The sequence below is a fragment of the Nyctereutes procyonoides genome, unplaced genomic scaffold, assembly GCF_905146905.1.
Source record: "Nyctereutes procyonoides isolate TBG_1078 unplaced genomic scaffold, NYPRO_anot_genome, whole genome shotgun sequence".
NCBI classification, from domain to species: domain Eukaryota; kingdom Metazoa; phylum Chordata; class Mammalia; order Carnivora; family Canidae; genus Nyctereutes; species Nyctereutes procyonoides.
Window position 1 is genome coordinate 4,809,830 of NW_026575124.1, and position 23,007 is coordinate 4,832,836.

The window sequence follows — 23,007 nt, forward strand, 5'->3', positions numbered from 1 at the left end:
GCCGCGGCGCCCGCCATCCCCGCTCCAGCATCCCTGGCTGCCGAGGCCCCAGCTTCCTCCCCAGGGGACGCACGGGGCTTTGCCGGGGCCGGGCAAGGTTGCTCGGAGCCGGAGCCGGAGCCGTCGCGGGCCCAGCGGCCCGCCGCGCACTGAAGGCCTCCTTCCTGCGGCGCTAAGGCCTCTGTCCCTGAGGAGCTGGACGGTTGACTCAAGTTGGCCAGACTTGGGCGGACGCCGCCACGCCAGCCTGCCCCCGCCCCTCCTGTCAGCCTGCAGGCCTGCCCCAGGCCCCAGGCTCTGCTGCAGCGTCAGCTGCCACCGCCCAGCCAGAGGCCTCGGACACCCTCCCCTACGTGGGGACTAGGTGCGGCCCAGACCCTGGCTTGCTCCCTGCGCGGAGGCTTCTGCTTCGAAGCCTGGGGTGGATCTCCCACCAGCCAGCCTCCTGGAACAATCCCCAAGCGCCAGGATTTGGCATTGCTCTGGGAAAGTTAGTGGAGGGGCTTCTGGGTCCCCAGCAGAGACCAGGGAGCCTGCCTCCCCACTTTGCCCTGAAGCCCACCCCCTCTGGCAGCCAGAAAAAAAAAAGGGGAAGAAGCGTGACTTACCTTCCCGGGGGAGTGGGAAGAGGGGGACACGACCCACTCTGAGCAATTAGAGGAGAGAGGAGGAAAAAAATAGGAGGAAAAAATATCAACACGACCTCGAAGGCGACAGGTCCTTATGGAAATAAGTAAGTAAATAAATAAATAAGGATCCACCCTCTCCCCCCTCCCCACCCTGCAAGGGGGGTCTGGGGGTGGGGCAAGGAGCAGCACAAGGGCTTTTTAGTGTAACTGAGCATTAGAGAAACACGCAGGGCTTCTATGTGAATTTAGGAGTTTGAAACTTTTGGAGGTTATTTATGTGAATGGCCCGAAGGCAAGCCCGTGAGTGGCTCTTGGGGGACCACGTGATGTCATTAAACCAAGTTTTATGGTGTAGGGAGAGCTGACAAACCCACAATATATTTACATCATATATAATCTTAACTGTCCAGCCACGCAGCTGCTGGTGAGGTTTAATGCTAGGACAGAGGGCCCGGCAGTTAGAGGGGATTACGGCGCTGGGGATGATGGTGAGAGGTTACATCTTCGCAAATGAATCCCAGGCGAACGCTGTAAGTTAATTTTCTCTCTCTCTGACCCTTTCTCCCGTTTACCTAATCCCCCCTCCCCGTGATAGAAGGCAGTTCCCACTCATTAAGGGGAGGGGAAGGAGGCCGCCCCGGCATTCCCAGGCTAGGGTGGGAGAGGAGTAGGAGCCGCTGGGAGGTCGGCCCGGAGCTGTCTCCTGTGGCCGGCCCTCCCCTCCCTGCCCTTTATTCCCTCCAGCTGCAAGGCAACTGCGGTGGGGAGAGGCCTGGGTCCTTTAGAGCTTGGCCAGGTCTCCCGGGCCCCCTCTCCCTCCTCAGTTGGGAAGAAAGACTGCGGCAGACACCTGGGTGTTGGTGTCTGCAGGAGCGTGTAAACTCTGGGCGCACGCGCAAAGTGCGTCTGGGGCCCTCCCTGGGCTGGAGGGCCCGGGTCAGCCCTTGGGCCAGCGGCTCAGCGTCCAGGCAGGTGAGGCAGCTGGAGAGGGAGGCCAGGAAGGCAGGCTTTGGGACTTCTGAGCCCACAGGCTGCGACCTGCGACGGCAGAAGCCTCTTAAAGGTGGCTGGCGGAGCCCAGAGAGTCTCCAAGCGGTTCCCCTTTCCTCCCCAGCAGGCCTGGCGGGGGGCGGGGAGGGGCATCTGTCCCAGCATCTGTAGTCTGGGGTCAGAGTCGGCCCGGGGGCCAGTGTGCTTTCAAGCCACCTCCCCCTAGTTGTTGGGTCTTTGCTAGGGTCTTTGCCTAGCCCTTGCCTGAGATAAAAGTAGGCCCGGGAGGCCTAGCCATCCCCGAGGTGAGTAGTGTAAACGGTGGGAGAGTGGAGGCAGGCCAGGCTAGCCCCCAGCCCTGGGGAGAGAGGGGCCTGTGGGGCCCGTCTGGGCGCCGGGTTCTGCGGCCGCCCCAGCTGGGCTTCCCTAAAGGTTTCTGGGAAGAAGCGGTGGAGGCGTCGGGAGCCGGAGGCACGTGTCCTCCACGCCTGCCAGTGCCTACCCCTCCCCACGGTCACCCGGAGCTGCGCTGGGACAGCGCCACAGTAGAAACCCGGCTCCCTGAAGGGCTGACCTGGGGGACCTGGGGGACCCCGTGGGAGGGATGCCGGTGGGGACCCGCTCCAGGCCCGGGGAAGGGGGTGGACAGCGGGGGCAGGGCTGGGAGCTGGCCTGCACCTCCCAGAGGGAGTCTGGGGGACGACGGGGACTGGACTGGGAGGGAGAGGACACAGTGCCGCGCCCCCAGGCACCGAGGAAGAGGCGGGGAGCCCAGGCTGACTGGGGAGGGGAAGGGGAGCCGGGACCCAGGACTGGCAGAGCGGCGGCCTTCCCCAGCTCTGCACCCCTGCGTGAGGACTCCCGAGGCCGGCGCTCTGGGCCTCCGGGGTCCCCTCCACACCTTTATGTCCCTGGGAAGCGGGAGGATCCCAGACGATCTCCCCAGTAGCCCAGTCAAAAAGTGACCTCGCAGGTTCTGCTCTCTCGCCCTCACTCCGAGCTCCCCACCCGTCTGTGCGGGAGGGGTTTGCATTCAAGCCTGGGGAGGGGGGTTAGAGGGGGTTTTCCTCCCCGCCCCCCAGCCTCCCCAGGGCTTCAGGGAGCGAGTGTACTGGTCTTCAAGGACTTCCCAGCCGGCGCCCCACACCCAGGCAAAGGCGGCCTTCCTGGCCTCTTGGCCAAATCTCAGCCCCAGCCCCTTCCTCTGGGGGAGCCGGGCGTGTGTCTCTTAGGGGTTCTAGGACTTCCTCATCTCCTATTCTATTTCTCAGGCTCAAAAGTTCCCTTTAAATATCACCCCTTAAAAAAAATAAATAAATATCACCCCTTCTTCCTACCCCAATGATAATAGATCATCCTTCCTCACAAATAATTTGTGTGGACCAGTTTTTCTTCTTCTTCCTTTTTTTTTTTAACGTTTTGTAGGACAAATCTACAAATGGAAGAGAGACAAATATAAATTGGGTCTGAGACTCTTGGTTCTCCACCCCACTCCCTGCACTCGATTTTGGGGTCTTCCTGGAGCGGGAGATGGGCGATCAATCAAGTGCCAAGGTGCCCCAGTCAACCCGGGAAGCTTTTAATTTTGTTCCTAGGTCTTTAACCCTAGAAGAGGTCAAATAACCAATCAGAAATGCTCTAAGCAGGGTCACATGGCCCACACCATCCAATCAGCCAAAAAGTCCTCGGGTCTCTGTGTCGCCCTTCCCCTCAACTGCTCTTCCTCCTTCCCTCCCTTACCACCGCCTTGAGCTCCTGGGTCCGCCCTATCTCAGATACCTAGGGGAAGAGCGATGCTGAGAATATCCTGGCCCCTCCCTTTGTCCCTGAACTGCTTCTGGGGCGTCTTTGGCTTGCATCCACCAGTTCTAACAACGTGCTTCGAGGTCGGTCTCATTTGCACAGGGATTTGACGTTGTGGGGGTGTCCTCTGGATCATTCCCATATTTGCAGGTCAGATCCTACCCAATTCACCGGGCTTTATAGGTGTGGACTCTAGATTAGGGTGTACAGTAGGTGTGGATATGAACTCCAGCCCTGAATTCAAATTCTGACCGTGATTATTGCCTAAACACTTACCTTGTACCAGTTTGCATTCTTTTCTGAGCCTCCTGGGGGTCAGCTGGGAGCGATTAAAAAAGACCTTTTTTTGATTTATCTTTCTGGAAGTGCCCAGGAGCCACTTATCAAAGGACCTCTGATGTGGTTGGAGAAAGGGAGCAGAAGCGGAGACTTTTTTAAAGTTGTGTTTGGTACCTTTAGTTTGTTGAATAACTTTGAGCCAGTTGAAAAAGGGATTTGGAAAAAAAGAAGTGAGCACAGAAAATCAGGATCCTCCCTAGATATGTTATAAGCAGTTGATGAATTTAAATCCTTTTCCTTTGCATTCTTTTAATAATAATAATAATAATAATAATAATAATAAACAACTACGTGATGATCCTGTGTTCTGGCCAATAGCTATCCAAGGGCACAGCCACCAAAGGTATGGATTTCTGGGTTTGTGTTTACGTGGGTCAAGTCAGAACAAGCAGTGCGTGAGAAACTATTTCTGAACCAGGGCCTCTGATGACACAGAAACTGTGCATGTAGGACAGAGTGTTTGTGTTTCCTGAACACTTGGGCTGGTCCCTGAGCCAATCCACTCGTGGGTCCAGACCCAGACATTTCTCCTTCCGGTATCCTCCAGTCTCCAGGACTTTGTTCCATGGTTAATTTTATGGTTACGTTCCCCTTCCCTCCCCTTCTCTTGATCTGCCCTTTTTGAGCTGATTTGAGGGTTAGGAGCTCTGATGGCCTGTGCCACCCAGACCTCCAAACTCTCTTTGGGGGCATCAAGGTTACAGGGGTGGAAGGAATAACCCAGTTGAAGCTGGGCTTTGTCAGCACTCCTCTGCTTGTTGGTCTTCCGGGTGGGCCTGATTTGGGGACAATGCCATAGAACAGATGGGAAGACGGAGGATGAGAAGTCAGAGGAAGGGCAGCTCTCCTCAGAGACAGGGAGCCCCCCACTTCCCAAGTCAACTTCCACCACACCGCATCACTGACCTCTTTCATGAGTTAGAATTATTATTATTATTTTTTTTAGTTATGTGAGTTAGAATTAAAGCACGCACGCTTATTTTTCCCTGGTAGGTGGTGTGCGGTCTTTGAGACCAACTTTCTCCTCCAGTGTGGGTCTCTCACACTGGAGCTTCCAGGTCTCATGAAAGGTGGAAAAAGAAAATGGGAGCTTGCTTCTATCCAAACAGGCACTGGGAAGAGATTGTATTGCCTCACTTCCTCCTAATACCCCTGTGAACTTTATCTGTCTCTTTGACTCTCCCTTTCTGTGCACAATTGCTTTGGGCTCAGTTTTTGAGCTGAAACGTCCTTGTCCTAGGTTTCTTTTTTTTTTTTAATTTTTTTATTTATTTATAATAGTCACACAGAATGAGAGAGAGAGAGGCGCAGAGACACAGGCAGAGGGAGAAGCAGGCTCCATGCACCGGGAGCCCGACGTGGGATTCGATCCCGGGTCTCCAGGATCGGGCCCTGGGCCAAAGGCAGGCGCTAAACTGCTGCGCCACCCAGGGATCCCTTGTCCTAGGTTTCAAATCTGTTTTCTTTGGCTGGGGGTGCATGAATTACTCTGAGCCTCCTGCTGGTGGGACTGGAGACCCTGGAGCTCTTTGAGGTGGAGAAGAGAGACAATCTGGATTTAAGACCCCCAAGCTAAGGCTTTCTGGGTTAGAGATTCAATTTAAGGAAGGAACTAGACTGCTGGAGGGCCAAGAAAATCACGTTCCCTTTTATTGGGTCCTTGATAACCCAGAATAGTGTATCTGTATATATCCCCTAGTTGCTTTGATAGGGCCCCAGAAGCTCAAGGTGTCTGAACTGAGGAACTGGGGTGATAGAGATCTCTTTGCCCTTGAGCCCTACAGAACTCTGGGATTCCTCTTCCTCTGCCATTCCTAAGGGGCAAAAGGAAAATAGAGATACCTAGGAGGATTCACTCTGTGTGTGTATGTGTGTGTGTGAGAGAGAGAGATATGGGAGTGGGATGGGATGCAGTTTGGGACTTGGGAAAGTTGGGCAAGGTAATCCAGGACCTTGTTCAGCCCCTGGGGACCTTAAGATCTACAATGATCTCCAGGCCTTAAGATCTACAATGAGAAGTTGAATAGAAGACGTATGCAGGAAGGCAGCTTCTTCTCTACACTTGGCACCTATACAGAGAAAGTTCTACCATGACCTGCAGCTGCACACGGGCTGGGTGGAATGTGTGGGCTCTGTTACCTGGTGTTCCTTCTTTGCTGCGGGTGTCCCAGCTCTCAGAGAGGTAGGGCAGGCTGGGTTCTGTCCTTGAAAGATCCTTACATCTCCCAGTCCCTGGCCCTGAGCACCCCACTGGAACGCAGGGAAGTACTGTACACGTGCCCCAGTACAGTAGGGTGCCTCTACCCCAGGCAGAGTACAGTAAACCAGCTGACTTCAACCAACTTCCCATTCGTTGTCCTGCCTCATTCTTCTCATGGTTCAGCCTGGAGACCATTTGTCCTCCCCAGCCCACCCCACCCCCTGAAGCCCTGGATAACTGTTAAGTTTCCCCTCTTCTGCCTCCCTGGAAAACCTAGACCCTGGAGTAGCCCCCACAGATGGTGGCAGCCGGGCTCTGATGACCTTTAGTGTCCTGTTGGCCTGTTGGGTTGTGTGTAGAGGGGAAGCAATGTGGGACCATGAGACCAGACCCTTGTCTGATCAAATCCTTTTTTTTACTTGCTATTCTAGGCTCAAACTCAAACTCAGGGCTGGTTCTTTGCTCAGTGCTGGGAAATTTTCATCTAGTAAATACTTTTTTAAAAAGTCAACTTTCTGGAAAATCCAGTGTGTGTGTGTGTGTGTGTGTGTGTGTGTGTGTGTGTGTGGTGTGAATGAAGTGAGTAAGGGTCAGGTCCCTCATTTTAGATTGTGTCTCTCCCCTCCTCTGGGTGGAGGATAGGGGCGTGGGCTGAGGTTTTATTGAGGGTGCTCTTCCTGTTGGGAGTAGAGACAGGGTCATAAAAGCCTAGAGGAGGCTGTTTTGATCTGGTGACTTCTCAGGAAGTAGCATCTGAGGTTTTGCTTTGTAAATCACTCTCCCCCAAGCTGGCCAGCTAGATTGGATTGCACTTCCCCAAGCCCACCTGGGGGCCCTCCTTACCTCCCTTTCCCCAGTAAACCAAAGGAGAAATATAAAAGGAAGTCCAAGGCTTTCTAAATCCTATGCCTCCAATAAGAAAAAGGCTCATTGGTGATTTTTTTTTTCCTTCTCAAAGTTCCAGATTTAAAAAACATGCAACCTTTCATTTTTCTTTTTGCCTACAGAGAGCTTGGTCCCTACCCCATCCCCCACCCCTCAATTAAAAAGGAACTAACATAGAGGCAATCAGCTTCTGAGCCTGGTGGTTAATACTATGATTCCTGGAGACCCCACCATGACTTCTGGGTCTGCTATTCCCCAGTGACCCCTTTCCTGAGCCCCAAACCCTGTCTTGGAAAGATGGGACTTCAGGTGTATAGAGAGCTCTTGAGAAGAGGCATTGGGAGTGAGGCATAGAGAAGAACCCATCTAGCACCGAATGAATGGAAGAAACTTTCCATAGTCTGTGACTGGGTTTTACGTAGTTAAGTTCCAGGTGTGTGTGTGTGTGTGTGTGTGTGTGTGTGTGTGTGTGTGTGTGAAAGCCTCAGCCTTCTCACGCTCCCGGCTCCCAGTAACGCAGTAACTGAGCTGTCTCCAAACAAAATCGCATTTTACCTGAATGGCTCCATTTTGTAATGTTAATGAGCCTTCCCCTAAAAACACCTCAACCTCCCACGGGTCCCTCCACCCCCAGCCTTGGGCCAGGGAGCTGAAGGGAACAGGAAGTAAAGAGCTCTCTACCTCGCGTCAGGGATGCTTTCAGGCCCAGGGATCAGGGCTCGTGTCCATCGCAGGAGAAATGCCCCCACATGCTGGAAATGAGGCCATAGATTACATGAGTTCTTGGGCCTCTTAGCACTTGCGCAGGCTCTAGTTTACCCTCATTTGTTTCCCAGAGAAGTCTGGGCTGGGACATCCCAAACGGCACTAGAGAATCTCCCTCATTCCTGGGACTCAATGCAAATACACATATCGTTATAGAGAGCTGAGCAGCCCAATAGCTACACATGTGAAAATGTATTTATGGACCCATCTATGTCTATCTAACAGGATGCATGTTTTATATCACTCTCTACTCCACATTTAAATGCAGGTGTATAGATCTTTAGATTTATAGATCCACAGTGAACAGACCAGCCCTCTGTCGAATTCCTGTGTGCGCATTACCTATCGTTCTGTAGCGGTTGGATGTATACGCGGGGAGGTATTGGTACAGCTCTCTCTAAACACCTAGATGAATATTTGGGGTTGTTTTCTCGAATGGAAAGAACTATGTGTGTGCTGCTCAATCTCTATTTTGAAAATTTTATCTAGATTTATGCAAGGACCTCAACCCATAAAATAACTACATATCGAAGCTACATATTTGGAGATCTTTATGGTCTTTGCAGTTTTTTTTTTTGTCTTTGCAGTTTTGCAGCAAACTTAAACTTTTCAGCATATGTTTAGAGATGGTTCCATAACACGCATATCTGTGTGTAGGGGCATAGATCTCCCTCTGGAAGGATTTAACCTTAATGCATCTCTGTCTATCTCTGTGATCAATAGAGACATCAGGCAAGTGGGGATGGAGAACAACTATCTTTTGGATGTTTTGCTTATTGAAGGGAGCGATTCTGTCCAAATCTAGTCCAACTGAGTCATCTGCCCCATCCAGGGACCACAGCAGCTCTCTCCAGGCTGTCTCTGTGACCCGAAGTCCCAGCCAGGCTCCCCATCCTGCAGCACCCCTCAAGACAGCCACAAAGGGGAAGGGGAGAGAAGAAGGGGAGGAACCCTTCCGTGGGGCTCCTCTTGGCTCTCAGGTGGAGAGAGGCATGAGGAGTCCTTCCCAACCCCAACTGGGCCTTTGGATTTGGGGGGAAAGGGTGTTGAAGTCCCCGGCTATTTTTGTAGGGTGCCCAGGCGGTGCCAGGGTCACTGCCCGACCCGACGTGCCCCCTCCCCGATTGTTCCCGGGGCCGGGGCCCAATTAAGCGGCCGCCGCGCTCCTGCAGCCGCGCTCTTATCGGCCTGGATTGATGCCTCCGCGGCTCCTGTATATCATTTCCAAGATTTTTTCTGTCCAACTCCTCGGCTCCTTTGGCTTCCGCGGCTTTGACTAATGATTGCTACAGATGCCAACGTCTCCAGAATCCTAATAGCCGGGCGGGCGGGCTCTTATTTACCCGGCAACATTGCTGCGTGGGGGGGGGGGCGGGGCTGCCGGGGTCGGAGGGCCTAGGGGGGACAGGTGGCGACCAACTCAAGTTTCAGGGAACTTCTCTTCCCCAGGGAGAAAGCCGGTCCCAAGTCTCTCCTCTCCCCAGGGGGGAGAAATATCTGAAAATACTAATAGTAACTCCTTGCTCGCCTCCTTGGAAGGGGGCAGAGGATGAGCAGGGCGTGGGGAGTAATCAGAGGAGTGTTTAGTAGTTGGGCACCGACGACGGGCCAGGCCGCGGGAAGGCCGGCGGCCTGGGGGAGGGAGCCGGGGCAGCGGGCGCAGGGCGCAGGGCGCAGGGCTCCCCGTCCTAGGCCGCGCGGTCCCCTCGCTCTCCCCACGCCTGGCCCCAGGTCGCAGCCCCTTCCCCCTGCGCGTCCCTGGCCTCACCTCCGGGCCCTGGCCGAGGGGCCGCCCCGCGCATCCCGGGGGCGCAGGTGCCCAGCGCGCAGGCCTCGGGCCGGGCGGGGAGGCAGGCGGGCCCCCAAGGCTGCGGCCGGCCCCGCGGGGGTCGCGGCCCGAGCGCCCCGCAGCCGCAGCCGGTGCCCGGCGTGACCTGGGGCGCGCCCCGGGCGGGCGGGAGCAGAGGAGGCCCAGGCCCGCGGCGGGAGGCGGGAGCTCCCGGGCCGGGCGTGCAGCGGAGGAGCGCGGAGCGAGCGGGGAGCACCGCCCCGGGGTGCAGACCCGGCCCAGGGCCGCCCCGCAGGACGCCCGCCGGGAGGACCCGCGCGCACGCACCGACGGAGCCGAAAGGTTGAGCAGGCGGAGGCAGAGGCGTCCCGACGCGGCCGAAGCGAAAATCAATCACGTAACTAAGCCGGGGGAGGGCGAGGCCCGAGGCTGGGCCGGGGGCGCAGGCGGCGGCCAGACCCCGCGCGGCTGCGGGCAGGCTCAGGGCGGACCGCGGCGGGGTCGCCCCAAGCCCCCCTCGCGGCCCTCCGGCCTCACCGAGTCGGGGAGCCGCTGATCGGCTGCTTCCCTGACCCCGCGCTGCCAGGGATGCGTCCAGGGCAGTTTCTGCGACAGCCCAGGGGGCACCGAGAGGCTGCCTCTGGGCGAGAGGGATGGAGGGAGGGGGCACCCCGGGTTTCAGGCTCTTACCTGGTGGCCTGGGCCTCGATGCCCCTCAATGCCCCAACCTGGGAGTCAGGCAAGCCTTTAGAATGACCCCCATCTGCGGGCCAAGGCTGGGAAGGGGCTCAGGAGGCAGGTGGGTTTTATTAAAGGAGAAACTTGGGGCTGAGCAAGCCGGGCCCCTTGGGGTGGGGAAGTGGGGAAGGAGAAGGAACTGTTCCTGGAAGAAGGAAAGGAGGCTCGCTGGGAGCCTTTTCGTGGGGGGGGGGGGGGATGATGCCCCGGTTGTTACAGAGGTTGAAAATGGTGATGATGTCCTACAGCTGGGTCAGCCCGGGGAGACGAGCTCTCCGCAGTCCTTTCTCCAAGAGGGTTTTCTGGAGAAGTCAAGGGGGCCCCAACTTGGTCGTGGTTGGGAAGAATAAAATAAAGACCTTCCCTCCCTTCTCCTGCCCACTCCTCTCTTACTACTTGAGGGCTCCGGAAAATCAGGGAATCTTATAAAATCTCCACCACCTGCCCCCCCACCCCCCGCCGCCCCCATTTTTTCCCTCTGTTCTCTGCAGTTCACTGAAATGCACCGTCTTGGGGGGCGGTGGGCTTTCCTGGCGCGCCCTTCTCAGGAAGCAAGCAGCTACCGATCCAAGGCTCCAGGAATGATGTCTCTGACCCTCGATGAGACACCCAGGATTCTCTTGCCTGCTCCGTGGAATTATCCCTCCATCCTTAGCCTTTCCCAGTCTCTGCTTTCCTTGGTCCTGGGTGCCTGGTCCCACTGATCTCTGGTAGCTCAGAGGCCAAGAACAGACTGGACCATTTTGAGATGCCCTCATCAAGCCCCCAAAGGGTTCCCTGCCTCCTATCATTTCCTTAAACCTGGGAGCACCAGGCCAGGGAGCCTTCCGTAGCTACCCTAAAGCCAGCCTAATTCCTAGAACTTTCAAAACTGCATTTCACCTCCTTTAAAAAAGTGAAAATCCTTCCCCCACCCCAAACAGGAAAGTTTAGGTTACAAATCTCCAGCAGGGCAAGCTTCCTACAGCTTCAAGTCAGGATTTTCAGCAGCAGCAACAACGATATTAATAATCAGAAGAATTAAAGCTTGCATCAAAGGCAGAAAGGGACACCCCAGCTCAAGTTTTAAAGGGGACATAATCCAGCAGCCTTGGATGAGAGTGGGGGTCAGTGAGGCCAGGATGAACCAGGAAGGGGGTGGGGAACCCAACCTCTAACTAACAATTTCTCCAGCATAAAAATGAAACATCAAATTCGTTAGCCCAGGGCCTTCATTTTTCCCCTTCCACATTATAACTAGTTATTGAACTCGCTGGAAGATCTAAAGGCCATTTGCGAAGAGACAAATTTCAATGGAGTTTCCCCATCAATAACCCCATGGCAGTGACCTATTGGAACAAGTCAAACACCCGAGGTGAAATGCAGGTCACTCTGTCTAACCAATATTAAAATGCGGCCACTTTTTAAAAAGCCACTTTAAACGAGATTTGAGGAAAATTGAATTCCAAGGAAGGCGAGGCAAGGAGGGGGAAATCCACGAGAGGACCTTGCCTATGGTCTCCGAACAAACAAGAGAAATTCATCTTTAATATTTTAAAGGGGGGCAAATTAACATTCCATGATTGCTTTTTTTTTTTGAGACTATAAGCGATTCCAGGAGAAAAAAAAAAGGTTTAGTATTTTCTGGTGACACGTCCGGGTTATTAAAATCATTTTAGACCAATTCATTACTTTTACTGACAAGAGATTTAAGAAAAAATCAATTAAGCATTTGCATATTCTTTTGCATACATTACTTCTGCCTGCTGGCGTTAGAAAGGGACAAAAACACACATATATACATGCACACACGGCAAAAAATGAGATGAGAGTCCTGCTTTTAGTTTGGGATTTTCAAGTTGCTCAGAGAAAAAAATAAAAATGAAATGAATTACTTGGCGGCATACCATCTAAAAGTCAATTTATTTGAGGAAGAGGAAAGAGATGTGTTGCGATTTTTAATCTCTAAGACAACGATAACAAAAACCACATAGACACACACACACACACACAAAATCCTGCACTTCTGAGAGTGGGAAAAAGGAGTGACCCTCATTTTCCTTCTCTTTGCCCTCCAAATCCTGAGTTGGTTCTCCCATTTATTTTTCTCCCTAGGAAAATCCAGGGAGTCTAAGAGGTGAGGTTTTAATGCAGCACAGAATGTGTGGAGCCGCCGAGGTCCCTCAGCCGGCAGCTTGTTACTGGGGAGGGGAGGAATATGGGTTATCCAACGGTCAGTATGGTAATCCGGGCACAATAAGGCCTCGCACACAATGGACACATATTTTTCTTCAGCGGTGTCAGAAGGGAAGCGCTTTGTACTGAAACATGTTTCCGAAAGAGAAACCAGATCGAGATTTAGAAAGGAGATGGGGAGGGTGGCATTCAGAGAGCGTTTGGAGGCTGGCAAAGGGTGGTCAGAAAAAATGAAAAATAAAATTGGGGCAGAGAGAGGTGGAGGGCAGAGCGGGGCTGGAGATCCTTGGGCTGGCAAGGCAGGAGCAGGAGGGCAAAGCACAAAAGGAGACAGGACCAGATACAGGGACTCCTCACGGGAAGAGCTGCTTTAGTGCCCCCCCCCCAACATTAAGCCAATGCTAAGTGCAGGAGCTCTCCAGAGGGATTTTATCTCTGTGCTTGTAATAATATCCAGGTGAAATGTTTGCATGTGTGTGTGTGGTAGAGACTGGCTGGCTTGCTATTTGCCCCTTGTGATAGGCGACTTCCTTGCTATGAAGGTATAGGCACCCAAAGAGAGTTGTTGTGGTTTCTTTCTTTTTTTTTGCAAATGATGTAGATGAATGTGGGTACATGGGGGGAATCTCCCAGATTTCACTTTCTGGAGGCGCACGTTGAATGAGCTGTGCAAACCTGGAATGGGAACCCCACCTATTGATGGCCTCATAAGGAGGCATTTAATGTGTTAATAAGTATGGGTAGCATGCATGCGTGCGTGTTCCTTAGCTGTGATAACCAAAGGCAGCCTTGACATTCAGCCGGAGGCAGCTGAACTCTGTAGCTACTTACACATACTGGCCCAAAGTGGGTTTCCTGCTCCCGCTCCTTGACCCACCTGCAGGAGCTCAGAATCCCGGGGAGCAGGGGCGTGGGATGGGCGACACCTTGGGAAGAACTCCGTGACAAGCCCAAGAAGGCGAGGAGATGGAAGAAAAGAGGGTTGTGGCAGGGGGCAGGGCAGGTACAAGGTGAGAGTGAGGGCTGGGAGCGGAGGAGCCAGGCCAAGACCTCACCTTGCCAAGGCGGGGAAGAGAATATTCTGGGCCCGGAATGGGTGGGACAGCCCGATCCAGGTGTTGGCCTGAAAGGGAGGCTGGGGGTGGGGCTGGAAGGCTCCTCCGGCCTCAGCCACCCTGCCCCCACCCTACCTGGGCTCCCTGGAGCCTTGGCTCTCCCTGGGGGACGGCCTGGGGCTGCGCCCCTTAGGTAGGCGGCCTTCAGCTTCGGTTTCCCTTTGCCCTCTTCCAGCAACTTGTAATTAACCCACCCCTGCCCCCAATAATCACAGCAGATAAAACCCTCCCAGGCTCCAAACCACTAGCAATGGAGCGGCAGCCTTCTCCCCCTCCCAGTTTCACGGTCCTCTTGCAGCCAAACTGGCCGGTGCTCACAGGCAGGCGGTCCCAGGCAGGAATGGGCTGGGGCTCTCCTCTGGGAGATGGTGGTCCTCCAGGGACTTCCAGTTCCCTCACCCGCCCGGTGGTAGGGGGCAGGGCACCGTCCTCCTGGGGCTCGGGTCTGGGGAGCGGGAGCCTGGGGTGAGGAGAGAACCCCCCCCCCCCCCCCCGCCCCGCACTGGAGACTAGAGAGCGGCCAGCGGGCCCAGGCGGCTCCCCTCCCTGCCCTCGGGGTGAGCCCTAATTTGGACGTGGGGACCCCCTCTCCTGCATCCCTAAGGTGGTGAAAGACAGGTGGGGAATCTCCCGCCTTCAGTCTCCCTCTCATGAGGGCTTTATTATTTTTTTCCCTTTCCCCTCCTCATTCCCTTAATTGCAGATGTTCTAATTAAACCCTCAAATAGTTGTTATGCCGTTTTAAAAGGTACTTATTCAAGTGTCAACCAGGCTGGGCTGGGAGGAGGCAGCGTAGGGCGGCGAATTAAAGGTAGATTGACTAATCACGGCGGCGATCATAATAATAAAATCAGAGGGGAAAAAATCACATTACGACTTTTCGTGGAAAGGAGGGTGCAGGCAGCCAGCGGCCGCCAGCCCTGCGCCGCCGCGACACAAAGAGTGCGGGCGATTCCGCGAGACTGATTTATGACGTTTTACAGCCCTATAAAAGCTGGAGCGACGAGGCAAGCGCTCCTACCACCGCTGGCAGATTTAGTCTAATAAATAAAACATAAACAGTTAACTTTATGTGTCACTTTTATTGTTATCAAGTAAAATATAGCCAAGCCCCGGCAAGCTATGATTTTAAACTATAATTGTTATCAAGTACAACAAGGGGACCCAGCTTCCTCCCTGGGCTCTCCCCTCCGCCGCCCCCCAACTCTGAGTTATGGGATCAGCTAATTGGGATCCGTGGCACGGCGTGGCCACCCCCGGCCGCCGAGGGGCGGGGCGGGGGGGCTCAGAAAAAGGCTCAGGCCCCTTTTTGGCCTCCTCCCTGGCCCCGCCACCCCACCATCAGGGTATTCGTGTGGGTGGGCGGCCCAGGGAGGGGAGAGGGAGGGATGGCCTGGAGACCCCCCAGGCCTGCCCAGCCTCCCCAGCTTGGTGAGCTCACCCCTCAGCTTTTGGAAAGCAGCCTGGAGCTGGCCCTCGGGGATGTGTGTTTACATGTAAACACATGTGTTACATGGCTACGGTCCCCGGCCTGGCCGGAAGCAGGCTCTGCCCACACAGGCCTCCCTCCGAGTAGGTCGGGCCCTCCGTGGGGATGAAGAAAGAAGAGCTCCCAGGGCCTTGGCCGGGCACGGTCACCGAGCACCGGGCACCGACCCCTGGCACGGGCCGCCTTGCCCCGGGGCCTCGGGAGCCAGGCCCGGAGGTGGTTGTCAGGAGGCAGCAGGCCAGGCGGGCCGCCGTGGACGAGCAGCGAGCCTGGGAGAGCGTCCTCGGGGCTGGCGCAGGGGGGTCCGCGGGTACCAGGGGAGGAGGGCCCGCGGCCGGCCGAACTCCGCTCTTGCCAACCACTTCCTGTCTCTCTTCAGCGGGGGCTCAAGCCCCAGACCTCCAGAAATGACGTCAGAATCATTTGCATCCCACTGCCTCTACCTGCCCGGTCCAGCTGGGACCCTGCCTCGCCGGCCCCCAGGCCAGAGGGTTGGGTGAGTGTGTTTGGGGAAGGGGGCTGGACTCTGGTATCCTTGGATGGGGGGCACCCCAGGCTCTCCAGCCTCTGGGCTCGGCCTGGGCCCCTCCCCATCCAACCTCCACTCCAGTCCTCCTCATTCAACTTCCTCTTCCTGCAAAAGAGGGGCGCTGCCCGGTGACCTACACAGACTGAGACGGGATCGCCATGAATGGAGACCTCTGGAAAAGCTCGGGAGCCAGGCCCAGGGGGCCCGCCGGAGGCCCACGGGGAGCCCCTGCGAGGGCGCTGAGCCGCAGCCTCCCGACAGCCTCCCGGTGCCCAGGCTTTGCAAGGGCGCCGGGCGCTTCCCATCTCCTTTTGCAGGGGAGGGTTGTCAGTTGGCGGGGTGCGCGCTGGGGGCACCGCCGCCCCCGCCGGCTCACCCCACACCAGCACCCCCACCACCCCCAGCACCACCACCACCACCACCACACACAAAAAAAATTGGATACATTTTGAATAAAGCGATTCGGTTCCTTATCCGGGGACTGGGTTGCTCCGTGTGATTGGCCGGCGGAGTCACATGGTGAAAGTAACTTTACAGGGTCGCTAGCTAGTAGGAGGGCTTTATGGAGCAGAAAAACGACAAAGCGAGAAAAATTATTTTCCACTCCAGAAATTAATGATCATGAGCTCGTATTTGATGGACTCTAACTACATCGATCCGAAATTTCCTCCATGCGAAGAATATTCGCAAAATAGCTACATCCCTGAACACAGTCCGGAATATTACGGCCGGACCAGGGAATCGGGATTCCAGCATCACCACCAGGAGCTGTACCCACCACCGCCTCCGCGCCCTAGCTACCCCGAGCGCCAGTATAGCTGCACCAGTCTCCAGGGGCCGGGCAGTTCGCGAGGCCACGGGCCGGCCCAGGCGGGCCACCACCACCCCGAGAAATCCCAGCCGCTCTGCGAGCCGGCGCCTCTCTCGGGCGCCTCCGCCTCCCCGTCCCCAGCCCCGCCAGCCTGCAGCCAGCCAGCCCCTGACCATCCCTCCAGCGCCGCCAGCAAGCAACCCATAGTCTACCCATGGATGAAAAAAATCCACGTTAGCACGGGTAGGCAACTTTGCTTTTTGCTCTCCCCCTCCCTCCCCTCTTCCCCAGCGCTCCCCACCCTCCCCGGCCCCCTCCGGCCCCGTCCTCCTTTCTCTCCTTCCCCCTCTCTCTCCAGGAGCGACTCTGGGTTAGCACAATTGAACTGGATTTACGAGCGAGAATGGGTAATTACATCCCCCATAAATTTTATGGCTTAGCTACTCTGGGCAGTCCGAGCCATGTGCTACGATCTGTTATGTATGTGTGAAAACTATGCTCGCTTTCTAAGGGCGCATAAATAATTCAGTGTCGTTACAATGAGGATTCCCCTCTTATTACACTGCAAAGTCTCCAGCTCCCTTCAACTTCTTTATAACCCATTTAGCTTGATGACTTTATTTCCACCACCCCCTCCGCCCGTTCCACAGAGCTGAGGATGGGGTGAGGGTGGGGGGGCGGGAGCCTGCTGCCTCTGAACCCCACTATTTGCTTTTCCCCCCCCTCCTCCTCCTCCCCCCCCCAGTGAACCCCAATTATAACGGAGGGGAACCCAAGCGCTCGAGGACAGCCTACACCCGGCAGCAAGTCCTGGAATTAGAGAAAGAGTTTCATTACAATCGCTACCTGACCCGAAGGAGAAGGATCGAGATCGCCCACTCGCTGTGCCTCTCTGAGAGGCAGATCAAAATCTGGTTTCAAAACCGGCGCATGAAATGGAAGAAGGACCACCGACTCCCCAACACCAAAGTCAGGTCAGCGCCCCCGGCCGGCGCTGCGCCCAGCACCCTCTCGGCAGCCACCCCGGGCACTTCTGAAGACCACTCCCAGGGCGCCACGCCGCCGGAGCAGCAGCGGGCAGAGGACATTACCAGGTTATAAAACATAACTCACACCCTGCCCCCTCCCCGCGCCCCCGTCCTCCCCTCACACACAGATTGACTCTTATTTATAGAATTTAATATATATATATTTTTTGGTTCTTTTCCTCTCTTCCGCCCGCCTCGTCCCTTGTCGATTCCAAACTGACGAAACAGATAAACAAGCCCTCTGCCCTTCTCTCCCTTTCCACTGTTAAGGACCCTTTTAAGCATGTGATGTTGTCTTAGCATGGTACCTGCTGGGGTTTGGTTTTTCTGTTTTTCTGTTTTGTTTTGTTTTTTTTAAGGCCATTTTGGGGGGTTATTTATTTTTTAAGGAAAAAGCTGCAAAAATTATATATTGCAAGGTGCGATGGTCTGGTTTGGGTGAATTTCAGGGGAAATGAGGAAAAGAAAAAAGGAAAGAGAGATTTTTAAGCCAATTCTCATCCTTCTCCTCCTCCTCCTCCCCCCCCCCTTTCCTTAGGCCTTTTGCATTGAAAATGCACCAGGGGAGGTTAGTGAGGGGGAAGTCATTTTAAGGAGAACAAAGCTATGAAGTTCTTTTGTATTATTGTTGGGGGGGGCTGGGAGGAGAGGGGGGACGACAGCAGACAAAGCTAAATGCATCTGAAGAGCCTCTCGGAGCTGTTCAGTTTAAGGAGCCAAAAGAAAATAAAAATGAACTTTCAGTTCAGAGAGGCGGTCTATAGGTAGAACCCCCACCCCACCATCGTGGTTATTGTGTTTTTGGACTGAATTTACTTGATTATTGTAAAACTTGCAATAAAGAATTTTAGTGTCGATGTGAAATGCCCCGTGATCAATAATAAACCAGTGGATGTGAATTAGTTTTACGTCAATGTCTGATGGTTTCTTTTTATCCCCCTCCTCCTTCTGGCCTGCTAACATCCCACCTTCTCCATAGTTGCCTAAGTTTACTCTAAGCAAACACACAAATCTTGACTCTCAGCTCCTTTTCCAGTGTCCTTAGGCGAACCAGCAAGGGGGTTGGGGCAGGGGATCCTCAAAAGAGGGGTTGTGGAAGATTAGTGCTGGTTTCTCGGGTCCCTTCCCAGAGTCTGCAGAGAGGCCAGACTCCCGTGGGGGGACTTACGGTGGGGCTGGGAGGGTCCCACTCCTCTGGACTTAGGCACAGTGTCTTCTTTTTGCTGATTTCTCTCTCCCCTCTTCTCTTTTCTCTCAGCTGAGTAGGCCTGCCTGATTTGCAGACAAGAAGGCAAGTTTAGGGAGTGGGAGAGAGGAGTTTTCACCTTTTAGGACTCTTTTGGGAGGAGGGATTAAGGAAGATGCCCCTTCGACATGCATGTGCTTCTTAAAAGGAGGAAGATTTTGAGCTGGTGATTCTGGAGCAGCAAAGTGACCTGTCAGGGTGGCTTCTCTGTTTGTTTAGACTTGGAAAGAAGGGTGAAGTGGAGGCCAGAGGCCTGGGAGGCCCCCTTGCATGGGTAGGCCTCAAAGCCTGCTGCCTGGAGATAATGAGCAACTTTGATTTTTTTTTTCCCCTAACTTTTATCGGGGACCTGCCAGGTGTTGAGAAAAGACACAGGGAGAGGCAGGGACCACCCCTCTTCCTATAACCTCCCAGGTTCTGACAAGGCTTGGGTAAAGCTGGAACAAGGCTCTCCGGCTGTTTAAAAAAAAAAAAAAAAAAAAAAAACAACAAAAACCCCCCAAAACACCAAAAAATTTTTTTCCAATTGTTTCCTTGGGGATTAAAAACAAGGGGAGAGAAACAAACAAACAGATAAACAACAGCAACTGGCCTGGATTACCTGAATCATTAATTTAAGCCAAAGGCTCCCAGATAATCCTGATCCTGAAGACCAGGCCCTAAGCCAGGCCTGCTCAAATTTTTGCTTGTTTGTTGGGAGGAGGTCAGGGTGGGAACTTGGTTGAGCTTCTTGGACAATTCATTCAAATTGCAGAATTGAGGGCCACAGAAGTAGAAGAGAGAGGGAGAAGAGATGTGAGAGTTGTGGAGGAGCCGGGGATAGTCCTCGCCTCTCTCCCCAAATTCTGGGGTGGAAGGTAACAATGGGACCAGTCGTGAAAATCTGTTGTTCAGTGTGTTTGGATTTATTTCCTCTCGAACCACTTGCTGGCTGGTCCTTGGAGTGGAGTGCGTGTGGGTGCGCTTGTGTGTGCATATGTGTGTGTGTGTTTTTTGGGGGGGAATCACTTGGCCCTGGAGGTCTACTTTCTCCTCCCTCAATGGTGCCCTGGAGACAGCCACACACGCTGCCTACAGAGTGAGGAAGCGGGATCCACAATTATCTGGAGTTATTTTATGTAATCAAGTGAATTAGAGGCCAAATCTGACTGTAGCTCCTATCATCTTGAGGCAATTGACTTTGGGGCAGGACAAGGGGGTCTAATTGTGCTTGGGAAAAGGGAAGGGAAGCCTGAGGGGTGGACTTGGGGGTCTTTTCAACCCTGTAAGGAAGTTTAAATGGGAAAAGAGAGGAAGAGAAAGAAAAGGAACTTGAGATCCCTAGTCTTTTCTAACTTCGCTCCTTTGGTTTCAGAGGAATTTATCTCCATCTCTTCCCAAGGGCGGAAGAGATGCAAGCGAGGAGGAGGAGAAAAATTCTCTTTTCTTTCCTAAGCTTCTCCCTGAACTTGCCGAAGGGACGCTCTAGCTCAGGGAAGCAGCAGGATCACCGGGACAGTTCTTTCCTCTGCCTTCTTCGGGGCTTCAGTTTCTCCCTCCTCCTCTCACGCGTACGCACAGAGTTGCTCTCTGTCCCTCCTGGTCTGACAAGGGGAAACATCAGAAATCCACAATTCTTGACAAATGAAACAAAACTAAACCCCCTTACATTGAAGATTCTGGCCTCTGGCCTTCCCTCCAGTGGGTTCCAATCTCTCTTTGGCCTGAGCTCTCCTTTCCTTGGGCCTGACCACCCAGGATGGGATCAGGGTGCCTGAGAGGGCGGGGTGGTGAGTGGGGGACCCCAGCTCCAGCAGCCTGGGTCCCCGCCGCTCCCGCTCCACGCCATGCTGCCACAGCCTCCCTGGGAAGCCGAGGGCCGAGCTTTTATGGAAGTTGGGTTGAGCAGAGGGGAAAGGCTGGTGGGGGGGCGGGGAGGACGCAGCCAGGTTCACGGGGAGGACACAGCATTTTCTCTCCCATCGCCTTTATATTCGGCAGCGCCTCTGACCTCTCCCCCACCCCCACCTCCGACCCTCCCAAGCCAGCCCTTGCTCAGCCCCTGGCCTCCACAGAGGATGCCACTGCTTTTGCAGGGCTGGGGATTTCTTGCCCAGAGTAATGGGAGAGGCCGGGCGCTGAGTGCCTGCTGGCGGTTGGACCTCTCTGCAATGGCTAAGTTAAAAGAAGACGGGGTGCACGCGGCAACGCCAGCCGTCCAGGGTCCTTCTCTCCCAGCACCAGGAGATGCCCACAGGTCTCAAGTCCCCCTGCCATGTAAGTAGTTAGCACTGGATCTGCCCAGGGCGAGGAGCACAGCAGTTTCAACTCTTGCCTCTGCTTGCCATTCAGTGTGTAGCTGAACTCCGGGGCTTGGGGACGGAAGGCGGGAAGTCCACTCGGGAAGATGGAGTTTCGGTGCGGAGTCCTGCACCTGGGGAGTGAAGGCGCTGGGCTCAGGAAGGAGAAGGTGTGGAGGGAAAGTGAGCCTCGGCGGGGAAGGACTGGGGAACTCGAGTTCTCTGAGGGCGCCTTGCTGCTGCTTGTGTGAAGTTTCCTACAAAGTTTTCTCTGCAATCTGTGCATCAGCTTTTGTGTGTGTGTGTGTGTGTGTGTGTGTGTGTGTCTTCGTGCATGGACTTAGGGGATTGCAGCTCAAAGCTGCCTTGCTGCTGTGAGATGGATGTGTATGTGTGTGTTTGGGGGAGTGGAAGATAAAGCAGGGGGTTCTTCAGAGCTTGGGACCAGGGTACCGTCTCCTAGGCACCATTTGCTTGTCCAAGGTTAGTCCGAGCAGACTCTGGAGGGGGCCCTTCAGACTGACGCCGTGACCGGGAGGAGCAGGGTGCGGGCCAGCCCACCTCTGCCTTCTGCCTGGTCCTGGGGGAGCATGGGATTGCCCTCACAAAGCTGCTTCTCCTAGTTTTCCACAGCTGTTATCTGGTGCTCCACCTTCGGAGAGCTAATGCTAAGAGGCCCGTCCCAGGCTTGGGAAAAGAGACGGAGGATCCCCCAAGTCCAGCGGCCACCAGAGCAGAGGGAGTATTTATTACCTCTCTGGATATCATTATCTAAGAATACAATTTTATGAACTTCCTAATCTGTTAGCTTGATTTATCTGGATGGGCAGCAGCCCAAAATAAATATTTGGGGGATTTGGTAGGAATAAAGTCTCTGCCTGTGACCAGTCTTTCCGATAGAACTGATCACCCCTCTCCCCCCAACTTGTGGGGCCCGCTTTCCCTGTGCCCCACAACATGCGCAGCCCCATTTGCGTGTTTCTCTGCAGCGCGGGGCTATTCTGGGCTATGGGAGTTTTCGTTGCCTCTTGAGAATCAGAAATGGCCTGGTCCACTGTTTGAACCAGAGGCCTGAGGAGGTCCCTCCGCCACCTTAAAATCTGTGTAGCTCCAGAAGCTGGGATGCCCTTTGCATTTGGTAGCAGAGGGAAACCAAGGTTTGCTCCTCTGCCCCCCAGGCCCAGGAGCCCCTTCTCAGGCCTGGCTCTGCCTCTACTCCCCGGAATTTGTCTTCTCTCCTCTCTGGGGTCAGCTCTGTAGCTTCTTTACACCGAGGGTGCATCGGGAAGCAGAGCCCACATCTGTGCAGACAGGGCAAGGGCCTGGGCCGCCCCATCTCCCTGCTTCCCGGCCCTGCGGATGGGCTGGCTGATAAATTAGGAGGCAGGGAAGAGGAGGCTGGGCAGGGAGGATCTCCCACGGCTGAGGGCGAATAGGGTTACAGAGGCCAACAAACCGACAGGGCTGTTTGGAATGTCCAGGCCCCATCAGCCATCTCCGCTTTCCCAAGATGTAGGGTCCCCTAGGGTCTCCTCTTCCAGCCTCGATGGGGTACGGGTCCAGCCCAAAGAAGTGCCACCTCGGCTCTCTCCTCCTTTGTGACCCAGTCCTCCCAGGTGGGAGAGGGCGTCTGCGTGAACTTCGGGGAGAAGCCTGGGAGCGGCGCGGGGGGCCGTGCCGGGGTCTTCGGGACGGGCACAGGGCGGCGGCTCGGCCCGGCTCCCTCCCAGCTCCCTCCCAGCTCCGTCCCGGCTCCGTCCGGCTCCCTTCTGGAGCGATCGGGCCCTGAGGCTGGCGACGGCGGGCCCAGCCCGGGCAAAGGTGAAGGGTGCCCGGGCTCCAGGGCTCCGGGGCTCCGGGGTGCTCCAGCCGGGCCGACCGGGCGCCGCATCGCCTGTAGCTGGGTCACGACCCCGGCCCGGCCCGCGGACAATAGGGCCCTGGGGGGCGCGGGCTGCTGACCGGCCGGCGGGTTCACAGCGGTGAACTCCGCTCCACCCCGGCTCCCTCGCCCCTTGGAGCCCGGCTCCCTTTTCTCTGCCCTAGTCCACCTTTTTTTTTTTTTTTTTTTGCCTGGAAAATCGAGCACAGCCTCAGCTCCTCCTCGGCCCCCCAACATCCCACCGTTCCCGCCACCAAATCAGACCTCATTTTCTTTAGGAATGAAAGCCCCGTTCTCTGCCCAGTCACCGAGCCG

General features: G+C 55.1%; 1 protein-coding gene across 2 annotated transcripts in view; it reads left to right on the plus strand.

Moving 5' to 3' along the window:
* The window catches only part of HOXC4 (homeobox C4), a 37,879-nt gene extending 19,686 nt beyond the window's left edge, over window positions 1-18,193 (plus strand). For both annotated transcript variants that reach the window (XM_055336896.1, XM_055336897.1), the window contains 3 exons: window positions 15,297-15,413; window positions 15,561-16,500; window positions 17,003-18,193. In XM_055336896.1, the coding sequence (XP_055192871.1) occupies window positions 16,062-16,500; window positions 17,003-17,358 (795 nt within the window). In that variant the 5' untranslated portion in view covers window positions 15,297-15,413; window positions 15,561-16,061 and the 3' untranslated portion in view covers window positions 17,359-18,193. The remainder of the gene's footprint in view (window positions 1-15,296; window positions 15,414-15,560; window positions 16,501-17,002) is intronic.
* The last annotated feature ends 4,814 nt before the right edge of the window (window positions 18,194-23,007 follow it).